This window comes from Maylandia zebra, linkage group LG9, assembly GCF_041146795.1.
Source record: "Maylandia zebra isolate NMK-2024a linkage group LG9, Mzebra_GT3a, whole genome shotgun sequence".
Taxonomy (NCBI): domain Eukaryota; kingdom Metazoa; phylum Chordata; class Actinopteri; order Cichliformes; family Cichlidae; genus Maylandia; species Maylandia zebra.
In genome coordinates, this window is record NC_135175.1 from 37,398,901 (window position 1) to 37,413,916 (window position 15,016).

The 15,016-nt window shown below is 49.0% G+C and overlaps 1 protein-coding gene across 11 annotated transcripts in view; it reads right to left on the reverse strand.

The window, feature by feature from the left end:
- LOC101480758 (receptor-type tyrosine-protein phosphatase mu) overlaps window positions 1-15,016 on the reverse strand; it is a 222,954-nt gene that overhangs the window by 12,947 nt on the left and 194,991 nt on the right. For all 11 annotated transcript variants that reach the window (XM_024803717.2, XM_024803716.2, XM_024803718.2 and 8 more), the window contains 8 exons: window positions 14,785-14,882; window positions 12,700-12,816; window positions 4,470-4,624; window positions 4,213-4,348; window positions 3,533-3,682; window positions 2,653-2,826; window positions 1,706-1,837; window positions 1,431-1,556 (listed from right to left, as the gene is read on the reverse strand). In XM_024803717.2, coding sequence (XP_024659485.1) covers window positions 1,431-1,556; window positions 1,706-1,837; window positions 2,653-2,826; window positions 3,533-3,682; window positions 4,213-4,348; window positions 4,470-4,624; window positions 12,700-12,816; window positions 14,785-14,882 — 1,088 coding nt within the window. The remainder of the gene's footprint in view (window positions 1-1,430; window positions 1,557-1,705; window positions 1,838-2,652; window positions 2,827-3,532; window positions 3,683-4,212; window positions 4,349-4,469; window positions 4,625-12,699; window positions 12,817-14,784; window positions 14,883-15,016) is intronic.

Genomic DNA, 15,016 nt, shown 5'->3' on the forward strand with positions numbered 1-15,016 from the left:
ATCCACAGAGACGTCACGTAGAGGCGAGGTGGTTCTAACGATGGCGAACAGCCACCACGGCAGGGGAGAGTGAGAGAACAGCCATCGCCCTGACAGGACCACGGCCACAATGGTGGTTCTCTCAGGGCTCCAGCACGGCAGAGACACTAATGGATGACTCAGCCGAGTCAGGAATCCTAGTCTCAAAGAAGACGGCCAATAGAACCCTGCACAGGGACGGACTGAGAAAGAAGACGGAGGCTACGACCCAAAGGACAGCGGCCCCACAGTGAAGCACGGTGGTGGCAGTATTATGCTGTGGGCATGCTTCACTGCGTCTGGACCTGGGAATTTCATCGAGGTGGGTGGATCCATGAAGAAAGAAGGATATGTGAATGAAGACCTGAAGCAGTCAGGCTAAACTAGGTCGGAGTCATCACTTTGTCTTCCAGCATGTCAACAACCCAACGCATATGTCGCTCCTGGTGAAGATCAAGGCGAGCGTGACAAAGCCCTGACTGTGAGCTGAGACCAAATGTAAGCACAAGAGCAGCCTGGGTGTAAACCTGGCTGGACTTGAGTTTGGCTCAAGTTTGTTACTTACATTAAATCAATTTAATAAATCAAATTTCAGTGTATTTTATTTGACATTCCAACCTACTGATACTTACAGAGTGAAGGGCAGCCAGGTTTTTACAGGAAACAAACTAAGGCTACATCCACCCGGGTATTTTTGAAAACGCAAATTTTTCTATGCGTTTGCACCTTTCGTCCACACGTAAACTGCGTTTTCAGTCACTGAAAACTGAGATTTTTAAAAACTCCTGCCAGGGTGGAGATTTTTGAAAACCCAGTTTTTGCGTTTACATGTGGACGAGGAAAACGGAGAAAACGCAGCGTCAAAGGTGTGCGCCTACACACACAGTTACTGTCCTTCCACACACAGGACTCGGTTCTGCTTCTATGCGCCATCTTTGTTCACTCTTTCCCACCGAGGCTTCTAGACTTCTGATTGGCCAACATTTCTACACGGTTAGGAATATATCGCCACCTGTTGCTTTGGCATCTTCCTAGCGCGTTTTTGTGGTTACGTGTGGACGGGATTTTTAAAAAACGTGGCAGCGTGCTCGGTGCTTGATCAGATTTGAAGTTTAATTTTTCGCTGTAGAAAGAAGTTTTCTTCCCACGCAGAGTTTACAGCAGGCGCTAATGTTTCTGTCACTTTTTACAGAATCAGACTTAAAGTAATGTGATTACTTCCAAGCTTTAAATGCTGCATGGTCATACTCCCTCCAACACTCCATATTATCCATTGTTGATCTGCACACGTCTGTTGCTACCACGGACGTCGCACGCGCTCACGTCATTGTCATGAGACACTCTCACAAACAAAATCACGGTTTAGTAACGCAGCATATTTACGGGTAAGTAACAGTAATCTAAAAGCGCACCCTGGCTGTGTTGTAGATCCTGAAGATTCGGCTGATCACGTCCTCCTCCAGGTCAGCGGACACGAACTCCACCTGCAGCGAGCCGAGGCGATGGAGACCGTTCTCTGGCCAGTACTGAGGGCACAGCTAACACACACATACACAAAGGGAAGTTATTGATCAGCTCATGAGTTTTACACCGCCCTTACCAAAGCACCTGTGCTATGATGTCATCATCACCCACCTGTTCTAATATATCTGAAAATCTTTGAGTGTGTGTGTGGGTGGAGCTTCACCTGTGCGGGGTCGACATCATTCAGCATGACAATGGATGTGCAGTGGTAGTCGAGGACCAGGCGCCAGAAGTCCTTCACCGTGTTGGGCAAAGGATGCTGGGTAACGATGAACGCCGACGGCTGCTTGTAGCTCTGCATGACACGAGGTCAGTCAGACAGCAGGAAGTGATGTCACACAAGCAGACACAGCAGGGTGGATGTCACTGTTGTACACAGCCGTGCTCAGGATTTCCGACGTCGGTGTTTTCAGCAGATTTCTGAACGCGTGCTTCCTTCTTTGAACCTTAGCGTTAACTTTGATATTTTAAACACTTTCCTGGAGTTTCTATAGCGACAGCTGTCTGGCTGCCTCAGGCAGGTCTGATGTGGGTGTAACTGACTCGGAGGCAGTGACGCTTGTGCTCTGAGTGCCCTAACACTCGGTGTTAAAGCCTCTGCTGCATCGACACCGAGCAGCACTTGCTAATGTTAGCTTAGAAGAGAAGTCCTCCACTCACTATCGCCACCAAATGACAGGCTCCAAGTATAACACAGAATCCAACACATCTCCACAACAGGGCAACAAGCTCACCTGAAGGACTTCACACAGAATTCATGAATGATCTGCGCTCAGCGAGAAAGCCGCTGCAGCAGGACAGCACGATGGCAGAGCGACTGAGTGTTCTCCGCTTCAGTCCTCTGTGCTGTTTGCTAAACAAAGAATCTGACGGCTGGGCTGGTCGCTCTCAGAGTTTCTGATTGGTTTACTTTTCAGCCTAATGTTCTCCTTCACCTGCACTCACATCTCTTTGGGCCAAACTGAGAGATCCAGTGAAAAGATATCGGATCAGCTCCCCATCTTTAATCTGCTTCACTTATTGTGGAACAAAAGCTTCGAATCAAAGCTGCGAATCTGCAGTCACATTCATCAAACCCACTGTGTGTGTGTGTGTGTGTGTGTCACGTACATCCATGAGCGCAGCGTTGATGTAGTTGGAGCTCTCCCCGTCGATGGTGATGAGGAAGGGCAGGCAGCGGTCTGGAGGCAGCACGTCCATGCAGCGGTTCTTCTCATGGTTTCTGGGCAGCAGAGCGATGCTGCAGTCCTCCACTCGCAGAGTCGGCGTCACCATGTTCAGCGTCTGTGCGCGCACACACATGTAACAGGACACACACCTGACACCTTCTTTCTAACCTAATGAGTTGATCTCATGTCATATTTTTACTTTCTCAGACTTCGGAACATTATTATTTTCATTGATTTTGTTTAATTTTTGTTAACATTAATTTTATTATTTGTAATCATTTAATTAGTGATTTAATTTTTGTCTTCATTTTTTAAAATGTGTTCAAGTTTTAATCTCGTTGTTTGTTTTTGTTTGATTTTTAAGTTTTATTCATACAGCGTAAGTGTGTTGTGTCACCAGTTTGTTACCAGTTTGTTACTGGGTGTCTGTGGCACTTTTATTTTAACCGTGTCGTTTATTGTTGTGTATTTTTACTCGCTGTCATGCTGCTGTAACACAAAAGCGTCCGATGTGGGATCAATAACGTATCCATTTAAAGTAAAGACGCTACAGCGACACAGAGAGAACAATCATATGACCCCCTGTGAGCAGCACTTTGGCGACAGTGGGAAGGAAAAACTCCTTTTAACAGGAAGAAACCTCAGACAGAACCGGGCTCAATATTTAGACTGTATAATATGAATTTCTGACTTTTATTTTGAAACTGCGGTGCAATGATGTCATCACTCAGAGCTGTGATGTGGTTTGATTATTTCATGGACGCTGGCAGGTTCGTGCTCTAAACGAAGCGTGAAGAATATTAACATGGTCGTCACGTTACCCTGAACTCCTCTTTGATCTGACTCGAGTTGGTCTGAGGATCCAATCGGTTCATCTCATAATAAACCGACCGCAGCTGACTGGCTGGAATCGCTGTGTCACCGCACAGACACGCCTCCAAGATGGCATCGTGGATGAAGACGTACTGCTCCTGGTAGACAGAGGAAGGTGGTCAGACACTGTTTAAATAAGCTCCTCCTCCTCCTCCCCAGCTCTGACTGACGGGACGTCGGCTGCTGAAATGTCACTTCATAAAAGATTAATGTCAGCGCACGGCGGCTGGAGAACAGGCGAGTGACATTCAAAGTTAGAGAAGGTCATCGCGGCGTTCATTTCTGTCATTTCCTGTCAGTCAGCGACGAAGATGTGAGGACGAGTCGGAGACAATGAGGAATGATCGATGAAACTTTGATCATGAATGAAGCTGAGTAACTGAGCACGTGCAGTTTGAAACATTAAGTTATTAGTGATCACGTAAAACAGTGTTTACCTGCAGGTCAGAACACCTGCACACAGGTAGAAGGTATTTCACTGTGTGAATGTGTGTGTGTGTGTGTGTGTGTGTGTTTGTGAGTGAGTGAGTGAGTGAGTGAGTGTGTGTGTGTGTGTGTGTGTGTGTGTGTGTGTGTGTGTGTGTGTGTGTGTGTGTGTGTGTTTGTGAGTGAGTGAGTGTGTGTGTACCTCAGTCTGGACCATGTTAACCCTTCGTGCTCTCAGCTCGCGGACACAATTGTAGATGTCAACCACGCCCTCTCTCTCCGCCATGTCCAGCATGATGTCGATCACGATGAAGCATCCTGTACGTCCCGCCCCCGCACTGACACACACACACACACACACACACACACACACACACACACACACACACACACACACACACAGTCACGTCAGCAGTGATGAAGTTTCTTTGTTACTAGTAATGACAGTAAAAGTCGTACCTGCAGTGGACCACAGTGGGACCGGCGGTGGGTGGGGTTTTGGCCTTGACGCGGCGGATGAAGCCGAGCAGCCCGGTGGCATGAAGCGGGACGCCGTGATCAGGCCAACCGGTGAAATGAAACTGACGGATCTCCCTGATCTCTGCCACACCCCTCTGACACAGACAGAGAGCGGAGGTCAGGTCAGTGCACAGGTGTGTGTACATGTCTGTGTGTGTGTTACACCTCTGTGTGCACAGGTCTGTGTGTGCACAGGTGTGTGTACATGTCTGTGTGTGTGTTACACCTCTGTGTGCACAGGTGTAACATAAAGATATTTTAGCTTTAAGTCCTTCAGTTGCTGGCGGTGACATCAGAATACCTTCACTGACCACGTCAGTCCCAAATACATTCATAATAAACACTGATAAACTGGGCCCCCACTGACACATGCATGAAGCATCCATAGAAACACAGCTTCTGATTACTCACACACCTGTGCACTTTCAAGATGGCGCTGCAGATGGCAGCCTCGGTACTGCGCTCTCTCGCACTTTTTTTGTTTTTGTTTATTTTCTGCACTTTTGATCACTCGAACCACATCACTTTCCCCAGAGATCAACTGCTAAACATCAGGCAGTCATCTCACAATAGTTCTCATTTTTCACAAACCCGGAAAGTTTTTTGGAGATTTTAGTTGGAGGCGCAGCAGCTCTCTGTGGCTCCTGGAGGAGACGTAGACGGGGGACTCACACTGGTGCGCTGGTGAAACTATGTCGGCGAGGATTCCGCACGGGACTCTCCTCCATTCACCTCCCAAATCTCCGCTCCCTTCCAAACAAAGTCAATGAATTACTTCTCTTAAACTGGACTAACAAGGACTTTGCACGCTCTGCTGCCCTCTGCTTCACTGAAACCTGGCTCAGTGAGCATATCCCAGACGCTGTCTTAAATCTGCCGGGCTTCACTGGGCGGACTGCGAAATGGAGCTGTCAGGGAAAACAAAGGGTGGTGGAGTCTGCTTCTGCATCAACGAAGGTTGGTGTACTGATGTCACAGTGTTACAGAAACACTGCAGCCCACACTTGGAAAGTTTTTTCATCAACTGTAAACCTTTTTATTCACCGCGGGAGTTTTCTTCCTTCATGGTGGTTGGAGTTTACATCCCTCCACAGGCCAACGCGAACAACGCACTGTGCGAGCTGGCTGACCAGATTACTACCCTGGAGAGGACATTCCTGGATTCCTTTACAATTATTCTTGGGGATTTTAACAGAGCAAACCTAAACCACGAACTCCCTAAATACAGACAGCATATAGACTGCCCCACCAGGGACAACATCATACTGGATCACTGCTACACCACTCTAAAAGATGCCTATCGCTCTGTGCCCCGGGCAGCTTTGGGACATTCTGATCACTGCCTGGTCCATCTTATTCCAGTTTATAGGCAAAAACTCAAACGTGCGAAGCCTGTAGTCAAAACTGTGATGAAGTGGACTAACGCAGCAAAGCAGGAACTGCAGGACTGTTTCGACTGCACTGATTGGACTGTTTTTGAAGCTGCATCTGAGAACCTGGATGAGCTGACGGACACTGTGACATCAAACATCAGTTTCTGTGAAGACGTGTGTGTGCCAACAAAGACCTTTTGCACATACAACAACAATAAACCATGGTTCACTCCTAAACTTCAACATCTTCGTAAGGCCAAGGAGGACGCCTACAGAAGTGGTGACAGGGCCCTGTACAAGCAAGCCAGGAACACACTGACCAAGGAGATCAAAGCAGCTAAAAGGATCTACTCCCAGAAGCTGGAAGAACGGCTCTCAGCCAACGACCCTGCATCAGTGTGGAGGGGCCTGCAGGAAATCACCAGCTACAGACGCCCCCCACCCACTGTTGAAGCAAACAAAGACCTGGCCAACGAGTTAAACACTTTCTACTGAAAGTTTGAGACGGACAGACTCCCACGCCCCACCCTCCCCTCCCCAGGGACATTGCTTCAGACATTGACCCCCAACACACCTTCCACCTCTCCCCCCTTCACCCCCACCCTCCCCAATCCAGACCCAACGACCACCACCACCACCCTCCCCAATCTAGATTCAACGACCACCACCACCCTCCCCAATCCAGACCCAATGACCACCACCACCCTCTCCAATCTAGATTCAACGACCACCACCACCCTCCCCAATCCAGACCCAATGACCACCACCACCTTCCCCAATCCAGATTCAACGACCACCACCACCCTCTCCAATTCAGACCCAACGACCACCACCACCCTCCCCAATCCAGACCCAATGACCACCACCACCTTCCCCAATCCAGATTCAACGACCACCACCACCCTCTCCAATTCAGACCCAACGACCACCACCACCCTCCCCAATCCAGATTCAACGACCACCACCACCCTCTTCAATTCAGACTCAACGACCTCCACCACACCTCTCACCCCCTTTCCTCCTCCCTGAAACTAAGAATACACACTCAGGATGTGAGCCGACTATTCCAGAAACAGAAGCCCAGGAAAGCCCCTGGACCAGACGGCGTCTCACCCTCCTGCCTCAAAACCTGTGCTGAACAGCTGGCTCCCATCTTTACTCGCATCTTCAACAGATCCCTGGAGCTGTGTGAAGTTCCCTCCTGCTTCAAACGCTCCACCATCATCCCTGTTCCCAAGAAACCCATCATCACAGGACTGAATGACTACAGACCTGTCGCCTTGACGTCTGTGGTCATGAAATCCTTCGAACGACTGGTGTTAGCCCATCTGAAAGACATTACAGGCCACCTGCTGGACCCTCTGCAGTTTGCCTACCGGGCAAACAGTTTGGTGGATGATGCAGTGAACATGGGGCTGCATTAAATCCTGCAACACCTTGACCGCCCGGGAACTTATGCCAGGGTCCTGTTTGTGGACTTTAGTTTGGCTTTTAACACCATCGTGCCTGAACTTCTCTCCTCCAAACTCTCCCAGCTCAGCGTGTCACCAGCTACCTGTCAGTGGATCACCAGCTTCCTGACAGATAGAAAGCAACAAGTGAGGCTGGGGAGATCACCTCTCGGTCCCTCAGTATTGGTGCCCCTCAAGGATGTGTTCTCTCACCACTACTGTTCAAATTCAAATTCAAATTCAAATTTTATTTGTCACGTACACAGTCATACACAGTACGATATGTAGTGAAATGCTTGGACAACTGCTCGTGACCTAAAGAAAACAAAAAAGGAAAAGGCTATGAATAAGATAGGAAATAAATATGAAAAATTAAAAAGGGTAAATTTAACTATGAAGGAATAAAATATAAATTAAGGTTAAAAATGAAATAACTGTACAACAAAATACACAATATAGAACTATATAAGAATGTATGAAGAAATATAAATAAATATATACACAATAACAGCAGCTGTACAAGTATTAACTGGAAATAAAGAATATAGTGACCAGTGTTGTGCGATCCACATTATGTCTTGTGCAGTGCAAATATGCTTAAAGTGATTTAAGTAATGAAGTGAAAACAATGTCCAGAAAGTCCAGTGTGTGTGTAAGAACCATATGTGTGGGTCAGTACTGTGTGGTGGTGTGATTGAGAGACCGTATCGCCTGCGGGAAGAAGCTCCTCCTCAGTCTCTCTGTGTTGGTCTTCAGGGAGCGGAATCGCTTTCCTGACCTCAACAGAGAGAACAGTCTGTTGTTGGGATGGCTGAGGTCCTTCACCATCTTCCTGGCCTTGGTCCAGCACCGCCTGCTGTAGATTGAGTGCAGGTCAGGGAGCTCGGAGCGGATGGTGCGCTCAGCTGACCGCACAACCCTCTGTAGAGCTCGTCTGTCCTGCATGGTGCTGTTCCCGAACCAGGTTAAGATGTTTCCCGCCAGGATGCTCTCTATGGTGCAGGAGTAAAAGTTCCTGAGCACCTTGGAGGGCAGTTGGAAGTCTCTCAAGCGTCTGAGGTGGTAGAGACGCTGTCGGGCCTTTTTCACCACGGTGTTGATGTGACAGGACCATGACAGGTCCTGCGTGATGTGAACTCCGAGGTATTTGAAGCTGTCCACTCTCTCCACTGGGCACTCGTTGATGACGGGGGTCTGGTAGTTCCTCTCCTGCTTAGTGCTGAAGTCCACTATCAGCTCCTTTGTCTTACTGACGTTTAGAAGGAGGTTGTTCCTCTGGCACCAGTTCTCCAGATTCCTAATCTCCTTCAGGTAGGCCGTCTCGTTGTTATCAGAGATCAGGCCCACCACGACGGTGTCGTCAGCAAACTTGATGATGGTGGTGGATCTGGTAGTGGCCACACAGTCATATGTGTACAGAGAGTACAGCAGGGGGCTCAGAACACACCCCTGGGGGGCTCCAGTGCTGAGAGTGGTGGAGGCTGAGACATGTCCGCCCATCCTTACTGCCTGTGGTCTGCCAGTTAGGAAGTTGGAGATCCACTGACACATAGATGAGCTGAGTCCCAGATGCTCCAGCTTGGTGGTGAGTGTGGAGGGAATTATGGTGTTAAATGCAGAGCTGTAGTCTATGAAGAGCATTTTAACATAATTCCCCCTTCTAGTGTCCAAGTGAGTGAGTGATGTGTGGAGGAGATGAGAGATGGCATTGTCTGTGGAACGATTTGGACGGTAAGCAAACTGTAGTGGGTCCAGTGTGTCTGGTAGTGAAGAAATGATGAAGTCTCTGACCAGGCGTTCAAAGCACTTCATCACTACTGAGGTGAGGGCTACAGGGCGATAGTCATTGAGAGAAGCAGGGTGGGGTTTCTTCGGGACAGGAACAATGATGGACTCTTTGAAGCATGTGGGGATCACCGACTGAGATAAAGAGATGTTGAATATCTCAGTGAACACAGGAGCTAGCTGGTATGCGCAGTCTCTTAGGATACGACCTGGGATGCCGTCTGGTCCTGCTGCTTTCCTGGTGTTCACTCTTTTGAAGGCTCTCCTTACTTCATGCTCGGAGATGACGGTGCTGGCAGTATCTTCCTGTCTGCAGCCGTTAGCGCCGCTAACACTAGCATTGTTGGAGTCCTTAGCTGCAGCCTCGAAGCGAGCATAGAAAGTGTTCAGCTCGTCTGCCAGAGTCACGGCCGCGTTCGTCATACCGGTTGTTGGTGCTTTATAGTCCGTTATTGTCCTTAGTCCCCGCCACAGGCTCCTAGAGTCACTCTGTTGGAGTTGTGACTCTAGTTTCCTCCCGTAGCGCTGCTTCGCCTCTTTCACCGCCCTCCGCACGTTATATGACGCGGCTTTGTACGGGTCCATGTCCCCCGTCGTGAGTCCCGTGTTGTAGGCAGCGGTGCGGGATCTCAGAGCGTCGCGGATGGTTTTATCCACCCACAGCTTCTGGTTGGGAAACGTTGTGATAGTCTTTGTCTCCACGGTATCATCCGCTAGTTTCCCGATGAATCCCACAACCGCTTCCGTAAACACGTTGACGTCATCGTCGGAGCTGTTTCTGAACATGCCCCAGTCTGCGTCATCGAGTGTGTCCTATAACGTGGCCACCGATTGATCCGTCCAGCGCGCGACCTTCCTCTGAACCGGAACTTCCTGTTTTAGCCTTTGTTTGTATTTTGGCATGAGGAAGATGGCGGCGTGATCAGATTTGCCAAACGGGGGGCGGGATTGTGCCTCGTAGCCGTCCTTGACCGTAGTGTAGCAGTGATCCAGTGTCCTTTCACCCCTGGTGGGGCAGGTGATGTGTTGATAAAAGTTCGGCGCTGCGCGTTTGAGGTTGGCGCTATTAAAGTCCCCCGTCACAATAAGCGCAGCGTCCCGGTGTTGTGTCTGGTGCTGTGTGAGTGCCTCATGCAGCTCGCATAAGGCGGTGACCGTGTCCGCTTGTGGTGGAATATAAACGGCACTTATAATGACCGATTTAAATTCCTGAGGTAGATAAAAAGGACGACACATGATGGACAGTAGTTCCAGATTTGGTGTGCAGGAGCGTGTGAGAGGAACAACGTTCGCACTGTTGCACCAGTTGTTGTTCACCATTAAACACACGCCGCCTCCCCTTGACTTCCCCGAGTCCCGTGTCCTGTCCATGCGGTGAACCGAGAAGAACTCGGCCGGCTGGATGGCGTGGTCCGGCACCGCTGGGTTCAGCCATGTCTCGGTGAAGCAGAGGAGATTGCAGTCCCGATGTCTCTCTGGAACTTTACCCTGGCCCTGAGGTCGTCAAGCTTGTTCTCCAGTGACTGGACGCTGGCGAGCAGGATGCTAGGCAGAAGTGTGCGGTGTGCACGAGCTCTCAGCCTGTTCCTGACGCCGGCTCGTGTCTCTCTAGGCCGCCGCCGCTTCCCTTTGTTCTCCCTCAAGATCTCACTTGGCCAGCTCGGATCCGGAGTTAAAAACTTCGAATTGTGAGTACATTGTATACCAATAGAAACAAGAGTGTCACTGTCATACCTAATGTACCCAATGGTGATGATTTTGCCGATTTAGAAACGCTGAAAACTAACTTAAAAAACAAAGACAAAGAAAAAGTGGTCGGAGCAGTCGTGACGGCAGCCAACCTCACCGGCGCCATCTTCTCCCTCTACACTAACGACTGCACCTCCAAGAACTTGGCTGTCAAACTCCTAAAGTTTGCAGATGACACCACTGTCATTGGCCTCATTCAGGATGGTGATGAGTCTGCATACCGGCAGGAAGTTGAGCGGCTGGTACGCTGGTGCAGTCAGCACAATCTGGAGCTGAACACTCTTAAAACTGTAGAGATGACAGTGGACTTCAGGAGACATCCCTCAAGTCTGCTCCCCCTCACCATATCAGACAGCCCGGTGTCGACTGTGGAGATCTTCAAGTTCCTGGGTACCACCATCTCCCAGGACCTGAAGTGGGAGACCAACATCAACTCCATCCTCAAAAAGACCCAGCAGAGGATGTACTTCCTGAGACAACTGGGGAAGTACAGTCTTCCACAGGAGCTGCTGATCCAGTTCTACACTGCGGTCATTGAGTCTGTCCTGTGCTCCTCCATCACAGTCTGGTATGGTGCAGCCACTAAACAGGACAGGAGCAGACTGCAGCGGACTGTACGGGCAGCAGAGAAGATCATCATGCCCCCCTGCCCTCCATCCAGGACCTGCACATCTGAAGAACCAGGAACCAGGCAGGGAAAATCATCACAGACCCCTCACACCCTGCACACAGACTTTTTGATCTGCTGCCCTCTGGCAGACGGTACAGAAGCCTGCAGACCAGGACCACCCGACACAGGAACAGTTTCTTTCCCCTCGCCATCTCCCTCCTAAACAGTTGACCTGTCACACTGCTCCCACTGCCAGACTGCAACTGCACCTTATGTACATTTTGTAGTATTCATTCCACCTCATTCATTTCTGTCATCCTGTAGTTTATGTATATAAGTTTGGATTGGTTATTTATAGTTGGTTTACACAGCTTTGTGTATGTATGTGTATGCATGTGTAATGTATATATAGACACGTGTGTGTGTGTGTGTGTGTGTGTGTGTGTGTGTGTGTGTGTGTGTGTGATTTACATTGCTGTGCTTGTGAGTCACCATCTACCGGAACCAAATTCCTTGTATGTGTCTGCACATATACATGGCCAATAAACACGATTGTGATTCTGATTGCTCAGCACACTGGTGATGCTATGGTCCCTGACACGGGTTGTTGCTAGGTGGACGCAGGTCTAACGTCGTCCTGACGACTGTAGTTTAGAACGAGCTTCCCTTTAGACGGTGCGATGACGCAGATCACGTGATGACGTTTGTTGTGGATTTTTCCAGCAGGTGTAATATTCCCGTTCAGTTTGTTCCTGTCAGGTTACCATACCAGACTCTGACACTCTGTCCAACATGCTTACACTCACGTCCTGATAAGATTCGCTCTCTTGTAGATTACATCAACATTATCCACAAAATTCTCCAATATAAAAACACGACTGACCTCTGACCTGGAATCAACAAATTTACCTCACTCCTCCACCCACGTCCCTGAGGTAAGGTGGGGTCAAAGTTCCTCTGAAAGGAAACAACTGAAGACAACTCTGTGCTGTGTCAGTGTCAGCGAGCTGAGGTCACGGCGGCCTACACCTCGTGTAGATCCTTTGTTCATGTGCATGTTCAACTTTATTGTAACAGCTGGAGAACAGCTGCACTGATGGAGCTGAACTGAACTGTAGAGGTGTGTGTACACAGAGGTTTTTGGACATAACGAAGGATTGTGTGTGTGCGTATGTGTGTGTGCGTATGTGTGTGTGTGTTACCTTCTCTACAGCAAAGGTCCGGATCACGTACTCAGACAGCAGCTGAGTCTCGATCAGCGTCACCTTCATGTCGCCGTAGATCTCCGTGTCATCAGGCCAGTACTTACAACACTTCACCTACACACACACACACACACACACACACACACACACACACACACACACACACACACACACACACAGGATTAAATTGCCTCATTAATTAAACAGAAACACAAACAGAACAAAAGCAGCTGATATTAAAATCTCATTAGAGGCTCCGCCCCCTCCCCCTCTCCTCATTAACAGCTAATTACTGCAGAGCTAATCACACTGTCACCATGACAACCAACGAGGTAAACAGGGAGGGAGGGGTGAGAGAACAAATCAGGCTAACGTGACAGTGTGTGTGTGTGTGAGAGACAGAGGGAGACAATCAGGCTCTATCCCAGAATCCCCCCTCTGTAAAGGAGGGGAGCAGTTCCCTGGTGCCTTCTGGGTAATGAGGGCTTAGCGTGTGTCTGATCTCAGGTTCGATCCTTTATTTTCAGGAGGAAATGGCGGCATGTTTATCAATTTGCAGCGCGATTCACAGGAGCACACCGTGAGTTTCCCAGAATGCCGAGCAAATGCGATGAGGTCACACAGCCACTACCCAATAGTTAGAACCTGAGCACGCCACCCTCAGAGACGGACGGCTGTGAGGAGCAGTGCGTCAGAGTCCTCGAGGATGCAGTGCCGCTACGCCGCAGCGGGAAAGTCAATGCTCAGAGAAGCAAATCTGAAACACGCAAAGTGTCTGTGAAGGTTCTCGGTCATCCAGGTCATCGTAGTTTGAGGAGCTTGCAAAGAAAAGCGTCTGGGCTTCTTTAGGTTTCCATGAAGACGTTTCACCTCTCATCCAAGAAGCTTCTTCAGTTATAAGAGCAAATGGTGGAGAGTCCCAGAATTAAGCCTGTGGGAGTGTCCCCAAGATGATTGATCCTTTACCTAATCACACGGGTGTGGGTCCCAATCAGCCAGAGTTTCGGGTGAGCTCATTGTGAAACCTGGCCCCACCTTATCATGTGATTTCCTGAGGTCAGATGGCCCAGGATGTGAGTGGGCGTTAAGGCGTCTGGGAAGGATCTCAAAACTGGATTATAGATGGCAGAGAGTTGGTGTCGTAAACCCCGCCTCTGTTCAAAGATGGTCGCTCACAGTGGACATAGATGCTTCTTTCACTCCTCTTTCAAACCATCTGTCCTCTCTGTCCAAAATGTGAACATTGGCATCCTCAAAGAGTGACCTTTGACCTTTAGATGCAGATGGACTGCTGAGTCTTGTCCCGTGGAGGTGGCTCTTCTATGTTGTGCGTTTATGAATTGGCTGTTTGGTCCAGGAAAGGCAAACAGTCGTCCTTTGTGTCTTCCCTGGTGAACTTTGTTTTTATCCACAGCGTTAATGTGCGCAGTGAAGGATTCCACTTCTTGTGTCTTGATTTTGACCCAGGTGTCGTCTACATATCTGTACCAGTGGCTGGGTACTCTTCCTTTGAAAGAGCCAAGAGCCTTCCTTTCCACTTCCTCCATGTAAAGGTTGGCTTCAATAGGTGACACGGGGGAGCCCATGGCACAGCCATGTTTTTGTCTGTAAAAGCCTTCGTTGTATTTGAAATATGTATTGATGAGGCAGAGGTCTAACAGTGTGCAGATCTGATCGATATGAAGCCGGTTCTGTTTATTCGAAGGACCTGTCTGTCTTTAGTTTTTTTCTGACAGCTGTAGGTGTGCAGGTGAGGAGAGACCACATCAAATGACACCGTGGTTTCATCTGGATCAAGTGTAAGTTTCTGGACCTCGTTGTTGAGGTCGGTGGAGTTTGTGGTGAGTTTTTTTATTTCTTACAACTGAAGAAGCCTTTCCGACCCACAGGTACACGTCTGTGATCGACATGCTGTTTACTGCAGGTGACCGTGAGTCAGAGCATGAGAAGAATAACAGGAGACATGAGAGCGGCACTCTGGGAAACGGAGTCCCAAACTTCATCAGCAAGGAAATAACAACCAGATGGCTGCACCGATCCACGTGTGTGTGCGGGCACATGTGTGTGTGTGTGCGTGCTCACCCGGCCGACCTCCACCAGGTTGGTTACCATGACGATGGCGGCGGTATTCTCCTGCCAAACCATCCTCCAGAAATCATACACCGTCTCCTGCATGGGACCTGAGACACATACAGTAAACTTCATATTAGACTGCAGAGCTCTACATGAATCATAATCACTCTTTTAATTAATTAAAATGAAGCGCACGCACACACACACACAGAAAATATTTTTAATTACTGTTGACAGTCTG